Source organism: Primulina eburnea, chromosome 2 (genome assembly GCF_022965805.1).
Source record: "Primulina eburnea isolate SZY01 chromosome 2, ASM2296580v1, whole genome shotgun sequence".
Classification (NCBI taxonomy): Eukaryota; Viridiplantae; Streptophyta; class Magnoliopsida; order Lamiales; family Gesneriaceae; genus Primulina; species Primulina eburnea.
In genome coordinates this window covers 45,506,493-45,532,330 of record NC_133102.1, presented here as the reverse complement: position 1 = coordinate 45,532,330, position 25,838 = coordinate 45,506,493, and the positions used below count along the sequence as shown (strand labels likewise).

The window sequence follows — 25,838 nt, the reverse complement described above, 5'->3', positions numbered from 1 at the left end:
TCTATATTACATTGAATATTAAATTTATGTTGTAATCAAGTGATCTTAGTGTCATGTCTGCTACATTTATTTTGTATCGATGTATAAACATTTTCTTTTGAAAAATAAAATCATAATTTAATAACTACTTTGTCACAGCGAGTATATCTATTATATATTGTAATAGGTCTTTTGTGAAGCAGTTTTATTGATCTTTATTCGTGAGATTAGACAATCCTGCTCATATTTACAATAAAAAGTAATATTTTTGACATATAAAATAATATTTTTTTCATTTGTGACTCAAATAGAATATATATCTCACAAGAATTTTGTGTGTGTATTGATATGTTAATATTTTATTAAGAAAATATAAATTATTAAAATTCAATTTTGTAAATATCTATTAATATATTGCTACATAACAAATGTAACTAAAGTTTAAGTGGGGTGTTTCTCGATTTTCTATAAAATCCGGATCACCCATGTTCTTCCCTTTCCAAAGATTTCATGCTCGGGTACACTTGTAGTATTTCTACTATCATGTTATCGTGAAATTTTAGTTATTTAATCTTTAATAAATAATATAAATTTCCATTATAATATAAGTTATTCACGTTATTTAATGATATCAAGATATATGAAGAATTACTTCAAGTAGAACATTCACTAAGTTTGTGTTTTTTTTTTTGTGACGATAAAACCTACATATGATATTTTTAGGTGCGCGTTGGACAAATTCTTGCACTAATATAATAGTTTCAAACCATACTAATAAAGTAGATCGCATCATTTAAATAGAAAGACTCGACATCATAAACATTGACAAAGTGTTTATCAACTTCATCAACTTGATGTTTCTTGTTATAATGAACAGACGTAGAGCCGTTTCAAATCGGGAAGGAGGGAATATCACACAGATTCAACTTGCAAGTTTAATGTAAAAATCTTCTCTATTTCTGTCTATTGTCTGTGTTTGAAGGCATTGCTTTCATGTCCAACAAAATCGATACACACAGAACAACCACCTCCTCAAATTTAGATGTTCAGTGCCAGGTGAATTCTCTTGGTTATTTGTTAATGGATTGGAATTATTTCCCACATTAGTTTACGAGACTTATTATTTATGCGTATGTTTTTCAGAACATTAACAGTAACTTTCATTTCCTCGAGTATCAATGTTTGATGTGGATATAGATGGTTAAATTACGTAAGCTCGGCATGTAGAAGGCGAACTATTCTGAACTCTCTGTTTTTCTCTTGAACAATAATAGCTGCTAACATTTTCATCCAATTTTCAATCGGTAACACAAGTTTTGTTTTCCTAGTTCTAGTTTGCAACTTGGATATTTATTGTTTTGCTGGCATAAGGCACCTTCTTCCATGTGGGTAAAAACTCATCCACAATGTTTTGACATCAATTGTAGGTCTAGAAAGGAGAGCAACATTTGAAGATGTAAAAAGACAAGTATTTGGCTTTTAAAGCTTTCTTGGCTGGCAAAGGAATGCAAACTTAGACCCCTCCTGATATTTCATTTGTCGATGTTCAGATATGTGTGCGTGTGCGCGTAGGATACTAAAAAGTGTGAATTTGTTGTCGTATATTAGAGCGTAGATATCATGTTTTGTCACGTCAACATTACCTAGTAATGGCTCTTTGAAACCCATCTAGAGTTTTTATATAAAGTTACCTCCTCCACAATCACAACCTTGTCCCTCGATTTTGATCCAGACCCTATTGAAACTTGTCTTCTTTTCAGCCCCATAACCTGCTCGCAAAGGAAACACAATTTTGATTCCATGACATTAAAAAATCGTCAGCTATTTGAGATTCTCACTGGTGAAGGAGCTGGAACGATGATCACCGGCTAGATATTGCCATAGCTAATGCACAGTAAAAAAAAATCATACAGTTCGTTTTAAAGATTCTTTTGTCATGTTTTCAAATAATTATGGTTGATAGATTTGTTTCGTGACATATGGTTTTGAATGATTCTCACGTACCAAATTTGTCGCAAATCTGAGCAATCAAATGATATAAATCTTGGGAGAAAATGTATATCGTAACGAGATTTGGAGTCTTGTGTCTGTGCCTACCATTTCATCACCAAGGGATACTGAAAGTACAACTGCATGTGAGACTAGGAAAGACAATCACCCTTTTCGAATTAAGAAAAATTGAATCTTTTTGCACATCATTTCATGCAACGTCCACCTCAAGACCAATTGCCGCCCCCATCCGTTTCCTATTTTATAGGATCGTTACATTTCGCCCCTCGTCCGAATTCCCGATGAACCCCTTACTATTCTACAATCCATCCAGAACAACAAAAGATTGAGTACATGACAAACGTGAAATTTTCATATTGATGGATAGCTGGAGAGTTTCCAAGGTGTTTTTTTCACTTGAAACTTCCAAGATTGTGGTGATTAAGTATTTGTTCGTTGCCTCTAAAAAAGAAGAGGACAAGAACAGGTTATTCTATTATTTTCAGCAAATAAATGGTAAGCACAACGTGTGCCAGACGGACATTTACAATAGAAAATTAGATAAAGGAAAGTCGTTGTTTACCATCATGCTCACCTTCACGAGCCTATCACACATTTCTGCACTTTTTTCATACCAAATAAATGGTAAACAAATATCACCATAGTGTTTTCTCTGTGACTGTATATGTATATACAACTATAATGTACATCAGAGTATTACAGATGCCTCGGCCAACATCGGTGAGTACCGTAGACCTCATACAACCACATTTTTTATTTGCTAGACTCAAACCCTTAGAACGACTCATTAGATTAGGATAACAAACATGCCTCACATATTTTTACTAAAAAATGTACAAATGGGGCTGGAACAGAAGAAATCTTGTGCAATTTCGGAGAACCTTGACACCGCAAAGAAAATGTTAGCAAGAGAACCTTGGAACTTCCTTTATTCTTGCACACATCCTCTTTGGTAAAAGAGGCTGCCTATTGCTGATAAATTTTACCTTTCTTCAATAGCGAGTCTTTCAATTCTCTGTATCCACGAAGCTCGTCTAATGCATCAGACGTGGTCTTTGATGAAGCAAGTCCAGAAGATGCAAGATTTGTAGAACCAGACTGCAGTATATTGGACTTTTCAGAATTTTCATTTGAATCTTGATTGCAGTTCGTTGGTGTCTTAAGCTTGGAATCTGCTGAAAAAGAGATGTCTTGGCAAAGAGGCGGTGCTTTCTTCAGCATTTGAACTAGAGCACCGACTGCAGCATCTTGTGATTTTCTAACCAGGAGAATCCCACCAGGCTCCTGGGGCACCATTGGATGGTGCGGCTGATCAAACGAACCAGGCCTGAAACCATCACAATACAGTTTATTTTCAAATAGTTGGGTGATTCAAAGTAAATTTGATTACAGCTCTAGCTCCTATATATGACATGAAATAAATCACAACTATAGAGGCGCTCCATGCTTGTAGCATGACACTCAGATAAGCTGTATCATAAGATCAGAAAAATTATAAAAAAGAACAACACTAGAACTTTTTGGTTTCAACGGAGCTTTAAAACAAAGCAAACATCGCAACTTGATTGTGTTCACTACACATAGTTCCAACTACAGAAAAATCAAGCCATCAAGTGACGCAATCTCCATTCAATCAAGAGAAATTCGGATGTCACCCCAACCACAAAGTGCTGACGACAAAGGCAATAAAAATTTGGAAGGTGCCTGGCAGATGTTAGCACGTAGATAATGAGAAAGATGCACCAGTCAGATGCCGAACAAAACGAGAAGATAGGTTGTCCAAATAAAACATGATAAAGAGCCAAATGTTGCACGTAGATATCATCAACCAAGTGAATGACTAAACTTTAAACCTCAAAGAGTGGGAGACAAGCAAATACAAGTCACGGCAATGATTTCAATACGCTATATGTGGGTATCTCGCGATTATCATTCCATATTTTCCAGTCAACAACAAATGCATGCTATAAAATCTCATGGGGTCCTTTTTCCCTTTCCAGGTAATAACTCATAAGTTGCAGACTCACATAGATGTGTGGTGCTGACTGGAACAATGACTTGACATGATTAAATAAATAAAAAATGGACTTCATCATGGAACATTAATAGCGGCGTTGGAAGCACTCTCCAACAGTTCTCATTAGAAGGAGCTACTAAAGACCGGCGCGGCACTGTTTGTAAAAGGAACTCAAAAGGGGTTCTGCCCCCTACATAAAATTCTCTGAAATTTTTTTTTTTTGATAAGAAACATTAATTCATTAATTATGAAATTTAGGTTACATATAGTGGACCAGTGATCCACCGAAGAAAGAGTGAAAATTCGAACTACAACTTATCAATAAGCATAAGTAAAATCCCTAAGAAGATCTAATATTGATAAACTCTTTAAAATTATTTGCATACATTTTCACAGAAGTATTTCTTCTCTGGGAACATTAGATTCATTTTTCAGTCAGGTGAAAACATTTAATTTCAAAAATATTTTATTTCAACTGAAGCTGCTTTGAAGTTTGAAGCTCGTATCGCTTATTATCTCTGCACTCAATTTTGATTCCACTATCATAAACAAAGCACGAGGATAGAACAGGTGCGCCTAAAATCATCAAAAGATAGACGAACATATTTTTTTGCACCTAGAAGTAATAGAATCGAGTCACAAATGTTTCATGATTACCTGGAAAGTGGATCTATCGTGTCGTCGTCGTCTACAAAAAATGGTCCAGAAATCTCCGAATCATCATAATCATCCTGAAAAGATAACCTACTGGAACTTCTAGATAAAGATTTTGGAGGAGAGCTATTTGACGTTGGTTTCACTACAGACATTTTTCCGGGCCCATCCTTGCTGAAAGAAGACGACTGCATAAGAAAACGGCTCTACTGGTTAAACCGGTTGGTGATATTTTAAAAGGACAAATAAACTAAAGTATACCTTGTCCACTGTTGAATTAGCCATATGAAGACCTGTATGTGCAATTTGCTTAACAACAGTGACTCGAGTAGCTTTCATAGGAGGAGAAGGAGGCATCAATTGATTGCTGGAAACTGAAGGGAAGCTAGAAAGCCTTGATGCAGGTATACTAACTGGGGCACTTTCAGACCGTAAAAGAGCTTTTGATGAATGGCTGCCAGGAATGTAGGTTGGTGGTGATGGAGATGGAGATGGTGAAAATACGAGGGAAGGCCAATATTCATCATAACTTGGATTTTTCACATGAATGGCAGTTGTTTCACTGGGCAAATTACGAGGTAAGCTTGCAGGAGGAAGACGGCAGGTATGCTTTATTGACGTTGAAGCATGAGATTCAGAAAATGTGGGTGAAGGTGTAGGGTTTACTGAAGGTGGTGATGCTCTATATATGTCATAACTCCAGCTATGCCGCCTACAAAATGGGGATTGAGATGGGGAGCTTTGTGATTTAAGATATGATGGAAACCTTTTAAGTGGTTCAGTCATTGGGCTTCCAACATATTCAGGTATGAATTGTGGGGACATAGGAGTTGATGGCTCGGAACTTACATCCAATACTGATGATCGATATGCAACTGAGAGGAAAAGCCTACCACAAGAAGTATCAACTGGAGAGAACACGAAATGTTGCATATCTTCCTCCTCCATAGGGGTAAATGGCTCCACAAAAGATGAAACCCGGTGGCGTAGATTATACAATCGAATTTGTGCTGATGAAATAAGATCGCGAAACAACTTGTAAGCTGGCAAGAGCCTAACGGTTGTATACAGAGACCGTAACAACAATATTGACTTCTTGTATAGAGCATGAGAGCTCGTACAAGCTGTTCTCTTACTACTCAACGAGCCACCCCCGTTAGCATCAGTCTTCTTACTCTCATACTGCAATACCCACCTCTCAACGATCTTTTCATTTTTTGTCTCACACCCAAATTCATCATTGTCAGAACCATAATAATACCTCTCTTTCCCCCATATATTCTGCACAAGCATTCGTTTAGGGGAACAATGCAAGAGGTCACAGTCTCTTGGTCTCTGCACTAAAAAGACATCAACTATCATGGGTTCAAGATTGCTCTGCCGCCAAAAATCTATATTTTCTAATGCAGCAGGACAATCCCGAAGGGCTAAATTAAACCATTTATCCCTCGGTCTAAAACTCGATGTTGAAGAGGTTGATGACGAAGGTGACGGGGAGGATAAAACTTGTTCACCACTGTAATTCCGTGAAGAAACATATGGGCACCGCGATTCCAGTATTATGTGTAGGCTTTTAGCAAAGAATTCAGTGATTATTTGTTCCATTCTCGCGGGTTCTGAATTGATACTGTTTCCATGATATGTAGCCATAGATTCTATCAAAATAAACAAACACAAAATAACTTTGGCAATCAAAATACTCAATAAGAACCAAAATTCTACAGAACCCAAATCTTCTAAAACTTCAAAATCAGATCATGAGTAGAAAGCAAGCTTGAAATTGCTAAGTGTGGTCGGAAAACAAGACGAAGATAAAACTCACAGACTGTTGACTGTTCTATCAAAGAAATCCGAAATCCCAACGGTATTCTCGTCTCTGCACGCCTATATCAAGCTCTGCCGCGTTTGTGGTTTCTACGCGTCCAGTAATCAATCAAGGACAGGCACACATACTCACAGTTCTGCAATAAATACTCCCCAATGACCTCGAAATTTGGCGGCTTTCGTAGTTTCCGGAGACGAACGATGAAGAGAGATGCGTGGCGCAGCTTTTTGGGTTTCTATAGAGAGATGAGAACATTGTTATACTTTTTTTTTTTTTCTTTTTTTGTTTCTCGTTTTATCTGGAGGAGATGATCAGCTCAGAGATGATTGAGGATCACTGCTACCGCTTCATGCAGTTGTACTTTGTATAGTTGTACATTTCGGACATTTTTTACACCCCCAATAATGGCGAAACTACTACCGGTTAAACTGTATCGACATGAATTTCAGAATAATCTTATTTCCCTACCCCATTTTATAGGTTTATGAGTTGCTTTTATTAAAATAATATAATTATATATTACATAAATATATTTCAACTCTTTATTTTTAGCTGTTCGCAGATATATCTAAATGTTTTGAGTTATGTATATTAAAATTAACTTGAGTTTGAATATAACTGATTTGAGCTTTAAAATTTTTTTCGTATTCGATTCGATTCGGTTATGTATTTGAAATGTATTTAAATTAATATCTAAACATCTTTTTCGGGTGTCATTCATGTATGTCTTTCATTTAATTTCCGATATCAAATTATTAATTCGTTAATTGATCGCTCTCTTTACTTTGTTGATTTTCCTTTGACTACACACACCCAAAAAGTCTTTGCAAGTTTTAAGAGAAGGGATGGATGAATCTGCATAGAGACCTTTTACCAGTTGATTTTGCAATAATGCAGTATCATCCATGCTAGGACTGCCATAGATTTTGCAATGTTTGTATTTTTTTCCTCGATTTTTGTTAATAATTGCATAAGATACAAACTTATTACATCAAATGTTCTCTTGAATGGTTCGCTTGTGGCATCAATTTTTTCCTTCTATTTATTTTTCCATAATTCTATCATTTCGTAGATTTATTATTTATTAAAGTCTAGGTAAGATATTTACTTTATTGTAATTAACCATGTAGTGGAGAATAGATCACTTGTCTGTGTGCTGTTTGTTTTTTAATTGTTGCATATTGTTTGTAGTGAATTGACCGAGCCTGCCTTTTTTCCGCTCAATAAATTTAGATGCTCGAAATGTGGGAATGAATCCGAAGCTTCATCAAAACGAGCTGATGCTACCCGCAGCATCAAGTTGCGTTTGCTGCCTGCTGTTCTAAATTTTCAGCTGAAGCGTTGTGTATTCCTTCCAAATGTAATAGATATTGTTCACTTATGCTGTTTCTTTTCAATAAACTTTCAAATATGGGTCACCATTCTCCGCAGTTGACTGCTTGGTTTTTGGTGAATTCTAATCGGCAATGCCACTTTTGTTTATGTTCATCAATAGTTGTCTCATAACTCAAGCCTTGTATTTTACTATGTTAAGGCTCATTCTTGTCTTTACATCTTGGGTAATAACGATTCATATGGCACTTGGTGTTAAAGTTTCTGTTGCAAATGAAACATGTGTTCTTAATTATTTGATCTCCTCTATTTATATATAACTTCGATTATTTCTTTTCAGACGACAGCAAAGAAAAAGATCACTTCTCTGTTTCATTTTCCTGGAGAACTTAACATGGCCCAAAGGTTATTAAAAACGATAACACCGATGAATGGTGGGAATTTGATGATATAAGCGTCTCAAATTTAGGTCAAGAGCCATTGGGGCCACTTCTTCAATTTCTACTACTAAAATTGGGCAAATGAGCCAGATGACTGCTCATCTTCTGTGGAAAAAAAAGGACACTCTTCCAGATGATAATAATATGAATGACAATCAGCCGCACTCTTTGGAATCAAATGGTGTTATGCATACATGCTAATGTATGCTCTCAGGGCTTCAAAGAATTATACTCAAAGAACTGCTGCACAGTCTGGTGAACGCAAAATAGAGAGAGATGGTTCTCTAATTTCACAAGAAACTGATGGTTCAGAGATCATTATTATTTCTGATGACGCAGTTAAAGAATAGAAGGTTCATGTTTGGGAACTCATTAATTTGAAAAATATTTGCTTTAAAAGGATAAAGGCTTAATAAATGAGTTGAAACAAATATTATACTTTGACCATCATGTGAATACCATTAATTAGACTTTGAATGTCTGCAACTTAATACTAATCTAGCAAATCATATTATATGGGTTTAATAGATGCTACATTGGAAAAAACACTTAGCATACACAACAATTCATGGGTTTGTTGTGTATTTCATGTAGGATCCACTCTTTTATTTTATTTTTTTATTTTTTAACACAATTGTGTATGTTATACTTGGAGTATTTCTTCTGACGTAGTATAGATTATAAGATATATCCTATATTTGCCATCCCTCTGTGAAGTATTCCTAATTGATTTATTATCATTATTATTTTTATTGTTGTTATTATTATTATTATTTTGCATCTGCTTGTCGAAAATAATTTCAGTCCATAATATTTTGAGATGTGATTTTGGAGGGCCACTTGAATATCAACTTGTGTTTCTTCACCTACTTAAATTGTCCACTGTCTGATTAAATCTATTATTCTTCCAGTTTATCTGTTCCTTTTCAGGAGTATTTTTCTTTCCATTTTACCCTTACTCTTTTATTTGTTTCTTTATTTTTAGTAGGACGCATGTATATTTAATTGATTGTTACAGCACTAGAATTTTAATGATGTTGGACGAAAACGGTTGAATGATTCTATATTTTAGGTTCTTTCTTCAGTTTCCTTTAGACCGTTTGATGAATGAGTTGTCATGCTTTTTTACAATTTTTTAAGTTGAGTGCTTTAGATGACCTTTCAGTTTTCTTATATTCAGATGAGCTTTCCAACACAAATTTGGAAGTGCATGTTACAGAAGAAGGTTTTCGTGATACACTTCTCACGTCAGCTATTTAATCTCAAGCTGTCTCAGAAGCATACACGAACTAATGAATCTTCCTTCAGATTGAGGGGCCTTATCATGAATTTTTTTTCCATCTTTTCAGGTTAGATCCTGCAGTTTTTATATTCATTTTCTTTCTTTTCTTTTTTCATGTACTTGTCATCAAAGTTTTTTTATTGTCTCTTGAGTAGCTTTCTTAATAAAATGGAAGACAAAAATAGTCAGTCTTTACTCGATAAACAATATAACAATGTTGTATGACAATCTTTTGCCACTATGTTATTGCAATCTACTGGAATCTTAATGTAGTCCTTTCATAGATAGGATTCTTAATTTAGTGATTCAGGACAATATAACTGGAGATTTTATGTTTCAATGTACTTGAGCCTCATCATTTATGGAAACCTTGTCATCTGAATTCAAATGGTTCTTCCAATAAAAACAAGAAAATTCTCAATTATAGCATAATCACCGAGTTCCTAAATTGGTATTCAAATGTGATAATGCGAATGATAGCCTTAGCTGCAGTTACCATGGAACTGAAATCCTCTGAATTTGAGACTGGTTTGTAAATTGATTGAAAAAGCCAGTAATTTAAGGAGCATGGGCACGATGTTTTATATTTCAAGTCAGAGAAATGGCGGAGTTTTAGAATAATAACCATGAAAATGCTGTTGTATGTGTCACATTTATTTGCTCTATGTTGCTTCCTTGGGTATCTACCTCTGCGCCTCTCTCATTTCATATTTGGTTTTCAAAATTTTGTTCAGCTGCCGTTTTTTGACTGCGAAGAAACAGCAAGCAAAGCTGTGTGTTTGGACAAAGTTAGCACAAGATTTTTCTATGCGTTTGGATGTAGGTTTCCTTGTGTAATATTTTTTTTAATGTTCCCCCATGTGTGTTCATCTTTCTCCCCCTTTCTTGACGGCCTTTTCTAGTCCTGTAACAGAGCGGTTTGTATAAGGTCCCATTGACGAAGGGAAAATTTTGTATTTTTTTAAATATTTATTATCAAGGGCCAAAAATTGAAGAAAATGATCGGCTGGGTACTAGAATTTGATGTTTAAATTCTAGTGAGTTATTAGAGTTGATAAAGTGCGATAGATGATGAGTATCGAACGAAATCGAGTGTTACAGAAGAATGCACTGATTTTAAATTATATGGGACTTATTGTAATTATTTTAATTATAAAGTAGAGTGAGTTTGTGTTTGCATGTCATTCAGATTCGAAAACTACAATACTATAGCACATATTTTAGCATCTATCTAGATAATATAAAACACAAAAGCTAATACTATTTTAGTGTGAGGCCCGGGGCCGAAGAGGGTGGGAGGTGATCGTCGGTGCCATGAGGTGGCACGGACAAGGAGCGGCTCCTGACAGGCTTCTAGTTGGAGGGAACATGAATGAACTATTCTTACACCGGAAAGAGAGAGATTCCGAGACTGTTCAATGTAATGGACTGTACAGTTGAAGAGAGCTTAAAAGATTTGATTGGTACTACTCATATCAAGAAGATGCATCTTCTTTTCGGTAGCTCATCACATAAGAACTCTAAAGTTAAGCGTGCTTGACTTGGGGCAATTTTAGGATGGGTGACCTCTTGGGAAGTTTCCCAGGGTGCGTGTGAGTGAGGACATAAGCACGCTGGAAAGACTCGTCTTGATACAGTGAGGACAGTCATCGAATCTGGGGCGTTACAAGTGGTATCAGAGCCGACCTCTCCGCGTACGGTGTGGTTCGGGGACGAACCAAGCGGAAGCTGGTGGGCATGTGAGGCCCGGGGTCGAAGAGGGCGGGGGGTGATCGTCGGTGCCATGAGATGGCACGGACAATGAGCGGCTCCTGACAGGTTTCTAGGTAGAGGGAACATGAATGAACCGTTCTTACACCGGAAGGAGAGGGATTCCGAGACTGTTCAATGTAATGGAATATACAGTTGAAGAGGGCTTAAAAGATTTGATTGATACTAAGTTGCATCTTCTTTTTGGTAGCTCATCACATAAAACCTCTAAAGTTAAGCATGTTTGACTTGGGGTAATTTTGGGATGGGTGACCTCCTGAGAAGTTTCTCAGGGTGCGTGTGAGTGAGGACATAAGCACGCTGGAAAAACCCGTCTTGATACAATGAGGACAATCATCGAATCTGGAGCGTTACATTTAGAATACGTGAACTATAAAATGTTTGGAATATGAATTTTGGTTGCTTCACGTGCAGACTCGAACCATAACTGTCTGCCTCAAAAGTGTTAATATCCTAATTGACATGCATTCGCCTCAAATGGAGTTGTGGGATATATTTCAGGTGTTTTTGGGTTCTTCGATTGTAAAAATGGCAAAATCCATAAATACTTGCTAGTTAGTACTTGATATGACCAAGCAAATTGAGAGCACAAACTTAGACATTTATGATGTCGATCTAAGATTTGAAGTTAAATTCTAGATAAAGCCAAAAAAAATTAGTAAACATGTTCAAATATTTAACTTGGTTTCTGATCCTCAGCACGAAAAGTAGATGAATAGGCTACAAATTCAAGGAATTTAAATCAGTATCACTATCACGCAATTGTGCACTGAAGCTAACAACAGAATTCGTGATTGTACTAAATCTTCTTTCACTCCTCTTCTTCGGATGCTTCGTTCAACCACTGCATAGTATGTAACCCCATATTTGTACAAATTTACCATGAAAAATGGCACAACGAACAACATTCCCACTTCTCGAAATGGATAAAAAATGAAAAAAGAGAAGCTAATTGCTGCTTACCTGGATGAATTTTTCGGCCTGCTTCAGGAAAACTTTATCCGACTCATCCGCCTCTTCCTTTTCAGCTGCCCAGTTAAGTATAGCCTCCTCTTGCAATATATCTTTGTCGTATAAAATTGGCAAAATCTATCAAGTTTGTTTAAATAGTCAGCCATAGCACATGGGCTTATCGAGAATCTCGGGAAGATCGTGCACACATGACACATACAAGCACCGCATATGAATTTCACGGGGGGAAAATACCTAAAGAAAGATGTCTATCTCCTTCATGTATTTGGTCCAATTGCACACATGGATTTCGAGAAGGAAAAAAAAAGAAAGAAATCTCATCTCCTTTATGTATTGTCCAACTGCGTAAAAACTCTAAATCTCATCTCCTTTATGTATTGTCCAACTGCGTAAAAACTATACTTAGGAAAGTTCCGATTACACGTCTCATTTGAAAGTAATTCTCAGATGGACCTTCCTAAAATTTATAAAATGTAGGCCTTCTTTAACATCTACTTACCCTCACATCTATTTTTCCTCAAGGGAGATGAGCACAATTATGATTATCAGCGAGCTGTGTCATTTAGACATTACACAACAATTTTTCCTAGTTCAGAAGCAAGATAAATCTTCTTCTTCTTTTTTTGAACGTTTTTAGACAATACACAGCAATTCAACCAAGCTCACCAGCTAGATAAATATTTTTTTCCCACTTCTGCCAACGCCAAGGTTATCATGCAATTAGACATCGTTCATTACCATTTTTCATTTTTTTCTACACATTCATACTGGAGCAGAGATTCACTAGAAATTATACATGAGAATCATGGTGCCACGACAAGAAAATGAAGAAGAAAATAGCATCTCCAACATCAGCAATACACTGTAATTTGACAAGGACTGATGATACAACTTCTTACAAAAGGCACACGATTTGATAGAAATAGGTTACCTGCTCAAAAAGTGGAGCGAACTCCTTTGTGGACTCTAAACACATTTCTTCAAATTTCAGAATCACCTCAATCTGTAGACATTTGAGACAAAACAAGTGCAACACCAAGTAAGAATAATTCGATACAAACCTAAACAAACTAAGTTTTATGGAGTTGTTAGGCATAATTAAAGCAAGAACAGTCAAATTTCTTAACGGACTATTGAACCAGTGCTTCCGGAAATGTAGTGAAGATTGATTCAAATGGTGAACCGTCTTGTTCTAAAAACAAAATTATACCACCACCGGTAGGGCAAAAATTGAATTTGATTGAAAAAGCAACACACACAATTGATCCGTAAGCAAAACTTCAAGATGTCCATAAACCAACCTCTTCATCTAAGCTAGATAGGTAATACTTCAAAAGCCTTCTCCATTTTGTAATCACATTAGAAACATTTTTAACAAGTTCGCCTGCAACAAAGAATTAGATCCCATAACAACAACAACAACAACAACAACAACAACAATAATAAAAAGACGAGTGTATATAACATTAAACATAATACAATATTATACATGTAATATTGAGCAGGGAAATTGCACATGCCGTCCTAGAACATCATCTTTTGAAGATTTATATCAAGTGATTTGTAGTGAATGCTTTCATCCAAGCAATTATTCTCAAAGACTTGCATAAAACTAGTCGATCAGTCCATTGCACGTCTAGATTTTCCTTTGAGCAGCATCATTATGTAGAAAATCAATAAGAAAGATATGGTATGAGAGGAGGGAGGTTATATTCACAAGTAGTATTACAATGATGTCTCTCACTGTCACAAGCTCCAATTCACAGTCGAGTGGATACTTGACAGTAAATGATGATAGGGGGAGAGTTTCCACATTTTCAACAGAGTACTTACAGCCTCAGATAGGCATTATTCAAAAACTGATGTTTGTAAGATTAAGCTTCTACTTTTGGTATACGATGAAAGCTTTTGTTTATAAGAAATTGACCTCGAAGCATATGCCGTTGAGTTCTTTAACATTGTTTAGTGAGCAAAAAAAAGATAATTTGTTTCACAGCAATTTCAATGCATTCATCGTGTAGTTCAATAAAAGTTCACACTTGTATTATTGCAGTGAAACAAAATGAGAAGCAAAGTAAACAAAAACTACATGGTCAATATATTTCGAAAGGCAGAAGAAAAAATGAATCTAATGAGAAGAAACTCACCAAGTGAATTGTTAGGTGTATCCAATGCTAGTTTCATCATCCCGTAGAATAATGCCCCAGCACAATCACTTGAAGTCAGATTGTATGACAACCTGAATCATAAAAGAGACGATGGAAAACATAAGACCATATACCAGCACACATCAAAGGTCACAAAACCTGTAAGGAAAATAAGGTAGTTTTGTGGAGCTTCTAGAAAAAGAATATTGTCAGAAGTGACGAGGATACCATCTGAATGCAAAAGGTATTATTTGGACTGACCAAAGAAAACCAAAAGAGGCTAAGGTGGTCCATGAGAAGGAATTTGTTGTCATAAAAATGGAACAAAAGGACCAAAATAGACGAAGAGAAAATCCTAATCAACTGAGGAAAACTAATAAAGAAATTGAGATCCACGCCCTGATCAGTGGAATATGTAGGTCTAGAATTGTAACGAATCCTATTAACTATCAATCTTTTTCCTGTCCGGTTTTCCTGTTGTCATGGCCAGGAACCTTTTTCTTTACAAACATGTATATTTCGCGATCGTGAGCCCAAAATAGTAAAACTTGCAGTTGAAGCAACTACAAGATTGGCTCGGCATATAATATGCTAGAAAGCAAAAATAGAAGAGTAATTTTCGCATCATACCGCAGAGAGTTCACTTCTAAAATTACATGATCTTCTTTGACATTTTCATGTACAGCCCTTAAAAAAGTTGCTTCAACCTGCAAGAAATATTATCAAAAATGGCAAAAGATTTGAACAAACCCATGCGTTAAAAACAACACCAGCATGTACCTCTTTCTCAAAATGGGCAGAATCATCTCTGACATCTCCATCAAAGTCACTGTCAATTGAATCACGCTCCAGCTCTCCAGAAGGTGGAAGAACATCGCCATCTTGATTGGATACCTCCAGTTCAACAGTAGCACTTTTGATCATTTCAACTAGTCTATCTGCAGGTATTGGGGCAACTGAATGCCTCCATTCTTCTTCATGCCCTGCCTCACTAATCGACCAAATGAAGCCAGCCCCACCATTACCAACCTGGCAAATCATTTATCATCAGAATTCTAATATAACCAGATTCGCTCTACCACATGTTACAAACATGGAAATTAAATTATTGGTGGAAATAAAATTACAGAGAACCTTGTTGCAGAAAATTACGATATGATGACTCGTTAAATTTAACTATTCATCTGAAGAAGTAATTCACACGAAAAGTTTACAACAAATGGATAAAAGTTGTCCCAAATACTCAAACGGAGTAGAGTACCACCAGTTTCCCAAAGATAAACCAAAAATGTCAAGAAATAAAATAATGCAGTCTTCACAAGACCACCAAGCATACCAGGCTTTTGCTGAGAAAAATAAAATTTAGTTCCCAATTTTGAAACATTGTAGACCACATCCCAGATGATATTAGTATGAAAGTTTTGTTATTATTCTATATTTACAGATACACTTTGTAGAACAATGTGAGTGTTGCCGATTCAGAAAAGCTGAAACGTGGGCTTTTGAGACTTTTTTGCCCACACTCTGCAGAACCATCTTACACTTTCTATACGGGTTAAGATCTGAATTTCCAATAGTTAGCTTGTTGAGGATCGAAGTTGAGTTTAGAGGGGGTGAATAAACTCTACTCGTTTTTCGTTCTGATGAGGTACTAAAATCCTGTTAAGGATAGTAGTTGATCTTGTGCGAATACTTTCATCTGATTACAATAAAACGTGCGGAAACAATCTGATGAAGTAGTTGAAAAACAATAAAACAGTAGGCAGCAGTTGTTTATGAAAGTTCGAAGATAAACTCTTCTACGTCTCCCCTTCTTCTGTTTCCAGAAGGTATAACTAAAAGACTTTGGATATTACAGTACAACTCTTGTACACACCCACTTTAGAAGGACTTACACCTCAGTCTACTGAAACTCTTAGTTTCTCAACTCACAAAAATGCGAAACACAAAGTTTTGAAAAGACTCTTTTCAGATTACAGACTCTTCTGACAAAGTATAAATGATGTAAAGATCGTGAAGAGTGTAAGAATCAGTAGCACAAGATGATCTTCAAAAGATCAGATATAAGCTATGAAGCGTTTGCTACTTTTCTTTGTGTTGAACTTTAAATGCTCAAGGAATTTTGATATTCGTCTGATAAGAGAAAAACTTTGTTCCTTGAAGAATGATAATAAACGAAGTGTCGTATCGAACAAGGATTTGATCCAAGTATATATAATCGACTGAGTTCAACGTTCACAATCAGAGTATGTCTTCAGATAACTGATACAATCAGCTTTATTACCGAAAGAAGTTCCTGCAGAAAAGCTATAAAACAATCCGTCTTGTTTTATACTTAATTGGGTAAAATGCATTAAATGACTCTGTATAGTATTTAATGCTGCAATAAATACTAGTACTAGGAACTCTTTAACGGTAACAATTAAGATAGCAACGTTAGAAAACGTTCTCTACTGGTTTTGTATTGTTATCCCTTTCTACTGGTTTAGTTATAGTAGATCAGCAGCTACTGATAAGTTATTCTATTGTCTGGTCTGCTGGTCTACTGGTCTTACTTCTCATCGCCACAATAAAGTTCATGTCTAACAATTTCCCCCTTAGTGGTGATGCCAAAACCTAAACAGTAGAAAGTTGTTAAATAAATCAGATAATCATTTAAACAAACGGATAATGTCAATAAAGTAATAAGATAAAAAATCAATCGGTTCCAATATCCTGTAAATGATTTCTTCATTCTGAGGTTCTTGATCTCTTCTGTTAGAAGGTTCAGCCTCATCTTCTGGTTGACTAGCTCCTGCTTGATCTCCTCTATCTCCTCTATCTTCCCCCTTTTTGGCATCAGCGGCAACCACATGGGCAAAGAGGTCATTCAGTCTGCCGGAAATATTTTGAATGCCATCGGTTAGCATCTCCAGATACGGGGTCTGAGAAGAGATGCGATTATCCAATGCAGTGATAGATTGATTTTGAGAGTCAATCTTGGCATCCAAAAGTTCCACAGAAGTAAACAGTGATCGAAAGAGATCATCATGCTCAGTGATTCGAGTGAGTATATCATTTTGAGCAAGCATGATGGTACCGTGAGTTCTCGATATAGCTTGTCTGAAAACGACGGTTTCAGCATACATCTTGTCCATGGTCTCCGACGTGTTATAGATGTGTTTGCCCATTCGTTCTCTGAAAGATTGAGCACCACTGAATTCCGAAATGTTTTCACAAGATATACGTTTCACTAAAGCAGAGATGTTGTTGAGTTCGCTTTGTAGAGACTCAATCTGATGTTCCAGGTTAAATGCATCTGATTCCGGGGAGGGAGTTCGCGCAAGAATGCGTTGTTTAATCTCAGAAAGACGAGAGTTCGTCTCAGTCAAAACAGGATGAGAGACAGTCAACGCAGTAGAAACAAGATTAGCATTCATCAAGGCAGTAGAAGGAGCAAGGTCTGCTGTGCTTTCTGCTGGAATTGCAGAAACAGTAGGTTCATCAGCAACCAGGGGAAGAGCGATTTCTTCAGTAGGAACGGCCAGGGCAGAGGCCAAAGCTTCTTCCGTTGGTGCAATAACAGCCTGTGAATCTGATGGTGCTTCAGTAGAAGGTGCAGAAGGCTGTTCCAGAAGAATGTTCATTTCTGCTTGATGAGCAGCAGAAAACATCTCTAAATTCGGCAGTAAAGAAGTAGCATCTGGTTCTGCTATTTGTTGCCCGGGGTTAGGAGAAACAGAAGGGGGCAATGAAATAGCCGGTGCTGCTTCCAGAGTAGAGGAGACTGAATGGATAATCGATTCAATGACTTCCTCAACCGAAGCAGACTTGAACTGGCTTCGGTTGAGGAAGTCATTGAATCGATTATCCATTCAGTCTCCTCTACTCTGGAAGCAGCACCGGCTATTTCATTGCCCCCTTCTGTTTCTCCTAACCCAGGGCAACAAATAACAGAACCAGATGCTACTTCTTTACTGCCGAATTTAGAGATGTTTTCTGCTGCTCATCAAGCAGAAATGAACATTCTTCTGGAACAGCCTTCTGCACCTTCTACTGAAGCACCATCAGATTCACAGGCTGTTATTGCACCAACGGAAGAAGCTTTGGCCTCTGCCCTGGCCGTTCCTACTGAAGAAATCGCTCTTCCCCTGGTTGCTGATGAACCTACTGTTTCTGCAATTCCAGCAGAAAGCACAGCAGACCTTGCTCCTTCTACTGTCTTGATGAATGCTAATCTTGTTTCTACTGCGTTGACTGTCTCTCATCCTGTTTTGACTGAGACGAACTCTCGTCTTTCTGAGATTAAACAACGCATTCTTGCGCGAACTCCCTCCCCGGAATCAGATGCATTTAACCTGGAACATCAGATTGAGTCTCTACAAAGCGAACTCAACAACATCTCTGCTTTAGTGAAACGTATATCTTGTGAAAACATTTCGGAATTCAGTGGTGCTCAATCTTTCAGAGAACGAATGGGTAAACACATCTATAACACGGCGGAGACCATGGACAAGATGTATGCTGAAACCGTCGTTTTCAGACAAGCTATATCGAGAACTCACGGTACCATCATGCTTGCTCAAAATGATATACTCACTCGAATCACTGAGCATGATGATCTCTTTCGATCACTGTCTACTTCTGTCTCACAATAGATATGAAAAAGTACATCGAAACAGCCTTATTACGAAAGAAGCACCAAAAAATGTCTCCCGCTTCATGTGATAATGGTAGCCAGATAAATCCAAGAAGTGGATGTAGTGGTCTACTGTTCAAAAGCACCAGATATTGCATATCGGGAGACCGAGAAGGCTACTTGTCTAAGACTTAATGAGATAGGACACTTCAATAACTTAAGTGGGATAGCCAGGTAACTGAATGGATAGATATCAAGTTGTCTTACTTGAACACAGTCTCGGTCTATATTTTATAGGGCAATGCAGTTTTTCACCTTCATTTAAATTTGAAGGCATAATGGTCGAAGCCACAAGTGAGTATCACGACCTAATATTCACAAAGGAATAGGGAAAGAAAAATTGACTAAGAAAAAAATGACCTCGGATGCGGCGTTTGATTGTGGATCGGATGACTTATCCCTCAATTCCTCATCCATTTGTTTAGGTGTACTTGATATTGCTGAATACCAAAGAACAAATGATAAGTGTCCATTTAAAACAATAATCAAAGAATATATAGTTCTGGATCAATACGAATGCTGCGCGGCCTTGTCACTTAAATTACAGTTTGGAGGGCTTGCAAAATGGGCAGGTATGTGCATAAACAAACACTTGTCTCTTGCCACAAGTTTCCATTTTTATCTAGCAAACATGATGTTATACTGAAGACAAGCAAGTACAATTTATAAGGACTTTGCAAGGAATTATTCATCCATAGGAATAGCTTCATATTATCATGTTACAAATAAAGAATATATGACTAAATGTATTTCACTAAGATCTATGCATCGGTTGTCAACAGCAATGCTTGGCTTGATTTAAAATTTTCATGGCCATACACAAATCAAATGCACATGCATACTGCTGAAAGCTAAATCCAGTAGCATGAGCAGAGAAACATAAAAAAGAACAAGCTAGTCATAACTAATCAGTATTTTTCCCATAAACTACACAAAAGAAGGATATTTGATAATTCCATTGCACATACATTTCAGAACCATAATTCAAAATTGATACATAGGAGAGAAAAAAAAGGAGCAAATATAATGCAAAGTTTCCTTATAATGATCGATGAGACTCAATATAATTATTTCATACCAATGGCAAAGCATATGATAGTTAAGAGGATAATAAATTACATGATATTTCAATGTTCACACTGCTGTTATCAGCATATTCCAGCTCTTCATCACTATCTTGTTTGACAGGTTGTTGATGCAAAGACACATTTGAATAAGCAGGAACAATAAATCGTTCTCCAACTATGACCTGCACAATTTGAAAGTGTGACCTAAAAAATTCAATCCAAGAGAAAAAGCAATAGCTGTGATAACATCTTCATTAATATTCTGCTCATTATTATTTTACAACTGTAGGCGCAAAAGAACTGTCGGCAAAATTGAATCGATTAATTACAACAGGGAAATAAGATGATAAATTTGTTCATTCTGGATTCACACCAAATTTTGATAAACCAAGAAATTATTTCATACTGGGTTCGCAGCAAATTTGTGGAGGTTGAATATTTTAGGAATAAAACTCAAGTATTGGAAATAAACGTAAACAAAACTCCCAAGCAGATGAAAAAAGAAAACCCATTCAGTACTACTGAATAAGGAAGATTTCGGAAATGAATATAAAGTCAAAAGAAAAAGGTTGCCGCTCTTTAGCCATTTAGATAATGAATACCTTGAAAGACAAAACAACACCAGGTTCCAAAACTGCCCCAGATCTCATTATCACACCATCACAAACTATTGCATGTTTTAGTTTACAGCAATCTTCAATTGTAACTTTATCCCAAATATAACAACCATCAATTGAAACATTTGATCCAATGACACAACCTTCCCCAATCACAGAATTTGATATGTAAGTGTAGCTTCCAATTGTGGTGCCATTTCCAATCACAGCAAATGCGCCAATATGTGCAGAATTTGATAACCCAACATCTGTGAAGTATATTCAACACATTGTCAAGATGGTACAAAGGCATTGATGCAACTGAGATGGTACTGGAAATAAAATAGAGATCATGTGTAATTAAGCCAACAACACCAAAGAGAAACAAAAATGCTCAATAATAAAATGATAAAGGTATTTCACCAACATAAAAGAATCACATCTAGAATTAGAAAATAAAGACTATAAGAAGAACATACAAAAGTTACACTTGTAGATGAACAACTTTAAGTTAGAAACCAGTATGATTGTTCCCCTAGATAAAAAGCATCTTCTGTTAGATCCTCCAGGGATTGGCCGGATTCCAGAAAGAATATTTGCACTTTTTAGCTTCACAAAAGGATGGAGGAAATACATGTATAAGAGCAAGTTTTCTTGGGGAAAAAAAGTAGCTTAGAAAATGAGCATGCACATCCTTCATTGATTGCAGAAAACAAAAATCATCCAGATCAAAATCGTTTTCTACAAGAGCCTCTATCAATTAGCCAAATTCCAGAAACAACACTAGCTTATTTCAAGCTTCAGAAAAGGATATAGGATTGTAGCCGGAAAAAATCCTCGACGCATCTTTACTTTTCTCAACACTGTGATAGCATAAACTTGGGATATCAAATATTATCTAGTTTGCTGGTATAGGAAAAAAAAGTAATAAAGGGTCCAAACTAGTTATAAGTATGCCGACACCCAAGACTGGAATTATGTACAAGTATCGAACTGCTGAAAATTTTGAAGTTCTATGAATCCTCCAACTCACAATTTTACAGCAGTTACTGACATACGTAAAGCAGACAAATTTGAATGCAAATAACATGTTGGGGAACACCATTAAAGGGTTGTACCATTGTAACAGCATTTATTTTTCGAGAAAATAAATTATTATTGCAACCATCCTCCACCATACTTTAGTACAAAAGCAGGTGCAAACCATATAGATCTGCACTTATAGTACAAACATATAACAAATTTGACAGAATTGAGTTTTTTTCACCTGATGCTCTATATATTCCTTGTCTTTCAAGCCTGGTCACACAATTGCCGGAAAATTGGACATCGGGCACAAAAGGATAGGTCCATCTCTGGATTATATCTTTACTAATGGTGCCATAGCTCCGATAATTATCAACCCTAGTAGCATAACTTGCATGAATTTCATGGATAAAGATTTTGTACCCCATTATCTGAAAAAAATAGGATTAGATGTGCAGTACAAATGGCCAAAGGAGAAAAACATGCTACAAATCTGTAGAGTAGTTCAAGATCATCATTGAAACCCCAGGTCCAGCAACAGAGGGGCATCTAAACATTTCTAAATTCTCAGACCAACTATTTTTCTTATGGACTCATTTACATACATGCTGAAGAATGAATAATGTTTCCAAATGATTATCATGTTCATTTAGGAAGAAGATAAATCATTGCATTTTAGTGTTCTGGAATAGCTTGATCCGACGTTTGACTTTGGTCCACCAGAATAACAAACTCCAAAGAACCTAAAAAGATTTGCTACTCAATCATACATACATCATCAACGAGTAACCCCTTCACAAAGTGACGACGTAAATGTTGATAATCAAAATTGTCTGTGAAAAGGCTCAGCACTTCTGGAGAGCATATGTCAATATAGCAATCCTGCAAAAATCATTTCAAAAAGTGGAATATCAAGAGAACCAATCTTAGAAGATATTTCACAAGCAACAAGTGTCCACTAAGCCCACATTATGAAGTTCAATATGAGTGACCTAAATTTGTGAGTGAAAATGAGCTTAGCTCTAAAACTCTAAAAAAATGTTGGTTTAATACACAGTACATGGCGTTGGTATCCAAGACATGCTAATATCCACTAAAAACCACCTCACATAAAAAGGTTCGATCAGATGCCTAAAATGATGGAGACAAGTTGATATGATAAGAAAATGAGGAGGGATAAAGCAAATGCAAGTTACATTTATTATTGCTTACATATTTCTCCCTTTGGTTAATATCTATATCATATAAAAAAGGGAGGATCGTCATGTAATAAGGGAAGTAAGGTGAATACTCTGAATACTAAGTGCCAGATACTCACATGGCACTGTGTACATGATCAGGATTAAGTCCACAATGCTTGCGTAATTTCATTATCTATAAGAGACGTAAGTGTTTAAGGTAATTCAACAAAATCATTTTATTAGAGGGTAGAGTGGTTTCAGTAAGTGGTCCAATGGTTGAAATGTAGAAAGCCATGAATCATAAGCTTAAAATAAACTAAAGGATCTGGAACCTGTTTGTCATTGTGGAGAGATATAGAGAAGTTATCAATGAGCAATCCCTTGCCTAGATTGACTGTTCCTTTCATGTTATCAGACTTTTCCTCATAATGCAGGAGCTGCTTCGTATCAGGATCAATAGCCAGAAACAGCTCCTCGGTTCCAACACGAGATTGACGAGTTACTGCAGAAGGCTTCGACTGTTTAATCACCATTGTCATTATGGCATTACTATCCTTTCTTCTTCTTTCCTTGTGTTCTTTGAGTACCTGTGTAAGTGACATGTTGCTCACTGTATCTCCAGTAACAAGGACAAAATCTCCTTGTATCTGCCAAGAGAAACAAATATAATCAGTAATCTAATTATAAGCTCACTGAAAGAAAAATACTAGGTTTCACAGATCGAATACTGCACCTCTTTAAAAGAAACTCAAGTCTCAAACATAGATCAAAATGCTTATCTGTCTAAAAGTGTAAAGGCTAAAGTGAATGAAGAATTTCTTATTTGTTTGATTTTTGAGAGGATTGACACAACCTTTTGTGGTGGATATTCTCTCACCCATATACTAAGGCAATCCATTGTTAGCAATCAATGATAAGCCTCTATGGCATGCATTGAACACAAAAGCGAGGTAAAGAATAAGGTTATTGCACTTCATATTGCAGCAAATTGTTAATGATCTACTTCAAAAGATGAATAGATAATTGGTGCAAGTTGTTTCTCACTATGAGAAAAATCAACCGAGGGGAGAAAGAACACCATATAATTGCTTCTATGTCACGCTTCCTCACTGAGATGGTTCAAATATGACCAGAAGTCGACAATGCCTACAACCCATGCTCAATATGCTCCTTGTTGCGACAAAAAGTGAAAATAATATGCATTTCTGCTAGCATCCTTGCCTGCTTCAGCAGCATTTTTATCTTGACACGTGCCAACCTTATGCAAACTTACCTTCATGGAAAGACTTACGAAAACAGTTTTTTGTGAGATTTTCTTTTAATGGAAAAACCAACTTTCAGAAAATAAACTGTCGTTGACTACTTCCTGTAACATGAGTAGCTATAGAAAGAAAATACACAATATCGTAAGAGATAATTCTGAAGCAGAAATCAAAATATCTCTATAAACAAAAAAATAAAAAATAGAAGCAATAATAACAACATACCACATGCCTTTCATATATCAATCTCAAAGCATCTCCTGCACTGATGGCATTATGTGATTCTATCGTGGTGACTGAAAAGTTTGGTTTGCCAAACCAATTAGAGTTTTCCAAATACTCGATCACTTGCTTGGAATGTGCACAGCAGAACACAAAAACTTCTTCAACTCCAGCAGATTCAAGCCATGCTAACGTATAGTCAATCATGGGAGCATTGACGAGCGGCAGCAGTACCTTCAAATAACAAACGTATCAACTCACGCCAAAAGAAGTCGATTAACCTTCCAGCTGACAGCCACACCAGAACACTTGCATAATATACTGAAAATGAGTTGAGATATCACCATTCTATTAGCGCTATGACGAAAAAGAAGAGAGCAATATACAGCACAGTCATCTCATAGTTTTCCACATCAGTTGCAGTGAATCACTGATTTGCATAACCTAATCAGTTCTCCAATTAATTATGCAGCGGAATACAGCCCACCGTAACATTTCAAGCGTTAATCTCTTACTAAAACAAAATGATGGTAGCAAATAATTCTTCATGTATCTAATGGCTGGATAAACAGCAAAGCACATACTTTGGGGCGCTCGAGAGTGATGGGGCGAAAGAGCGTGGCAAAGCTATCGGCCAGTAAGATTGCCTGAAAGGGAACACGCGTCAGCTCCTCCACGGCATCATCTTCTCCTCCCGCTCCTCCCTTGGTTCCCTTCTTCGCCGTCATTATCCTCCTCACGCCGCCACAGACGTTAGACTACTCCCGGCGAGACTCAGTTGCGAATTTTTCAGTTTAGTCTGTAATTTTAATTTTCTGGGGAAATTTCTTTTGATTCTAAATAAAAATTATTTTAGATATTGTATTTCAAAATATGATATAAAAATTTATAAACTATTTAATTAAAATTTAGGAATAAGAAAAAATTATTTATTTTTTTGGTCAAAGCATGTAAAAAATACATAATATTATTTATTTTCAGTTTAAAAGTATTTTCTAAAATTCAATATAATTTTTGACAAAAACTTGTATGATCGTATTTTGTGATTCAGATCTCTTATTTGGATCATCCATGAAAAAATATATACATGACATTTTTACCGATGAAACTTCATATGATAGAAGCATGATTCCTCTCGAATATGTTGGAGTACGAAAGATGTTAAGCTGTTTATTGATACATTGCTAGAATGCGAAAAGAATTGGGAAATGAAAATTAACAATTTTGGCAAGTCATAGAAAAAAATATGCAATGAATTCAATTTCAAAGTATAATTTAGACAGACTCTTGAACAAATGATTCAGAAATTTAACCAATTCTCAGGGCAGATGGGCGTGGATTCAAATATTTATGTGATAACTATGCTGGACTAGAGTGT

At 36.3% G+C, this 25,838-nt stretch overlaps 2 protein-coding genes and 1 long non-coding RNA gene across 5 annotated transcripts; 1 reads left to right on the top strand and 2 right to left on the bottom strand.

Annotated features, from left to right (window-relative positions):
- Positions 1-2,576: 2,576 nt before the first annotated feature.
- Positions 2,577-6,794, bottom strand: LOC140823661 (autophagy-related protein 13b-like). The gene is made up of 4 exons (XM_073185113.1): positions 6,483-6,794; positions 4,922-6,315; positions 4,664-4,848; positions 2,577-3,316 (listed from the first exon to the last, which is right to left on the bottom strand). Exons 2-4 carry the CDS (start codon positions 6,308-6,310, stop codon positions 2,956-2,958), a joined length of 1,935 nt encoding a protein of 644 aa, XP_073041214.1. The 5' UTR covers positions 6,311-6,315; positions 6,483-6,794; the 3' UTR covers positions 2,577-2,955.
- Positions 6,795-7,263: 469 nt separating this feature from the next.
- On the top strand, positions 7,264-10,658 carry LOC140823660 (uncharacterized). Its single transcript, XR_012116252.1, has 4 exons — positions 7,264-7,845; positions 8,158-8,610; positions 9,438-9,606; positions 10,274-10,658. It is a non-coding gene; the product is annotated as an uncharacterized lncRNA (long non-coding RNA).
- Positions 10,659-11,889: 1,231 nt separating this feature from the next.
- On the bottom strand, positions 11,890-25,282 carry LOC140823658 (uncharacterized). Of its 3 annotated transcripts, none has more exons than XM_073185110.1 (15): positions 25,045-25,282; positions 24,464-24,694; positions 23,309-23,623; positions 22,570-22,677; positions 22,037-22,226; positions 20,776-21,038; positions 20,226-20,355; positions 19,467-19,546; positions 15,209-15,457; positions 15,059-15,135; positions 14,429-14,520; positions 13,583-13,665; positions 13,213-13,284; positions 12,273-12,398; positions 11,890-12,153 (listed from the first exon to the last, which is right to left on the bottom strand). In XM_073185110.1, exons 1-15 carry the CDS (start codon positions 25,186-25,188, stop codon positions 12,121-12,123), a joined length of 2,193 nt encoding a protein of 730 aa, XP_073041211.1. In that variant the 5' UTR covers positions 25,189-25,282; the 3' UTR covers positions 11,890-12,120. The 3 variants fall into 3 exon arrangements, with proteins under 3 accessions (XP_073041211.1, XP_073041212.1, XP_073041213.1); XM_073185111.1 differs by having other exon boundaries at positions 24,464-24,781; positions 25,045-25,184; XM_073185112.1 differs by lacking the exons at positions 11,890-12,153; positions 12,273-12,398; positions 13,213-13,284; positions 13,583-13,665; positions 14,429-14,520 and adding an exon at positions 14,538-14,962 and having other exon boundaries at positions 15,060-15,135.
- Between the last annotated feature and the right edge of the window lie 556 nt (positions 25,283-25,838).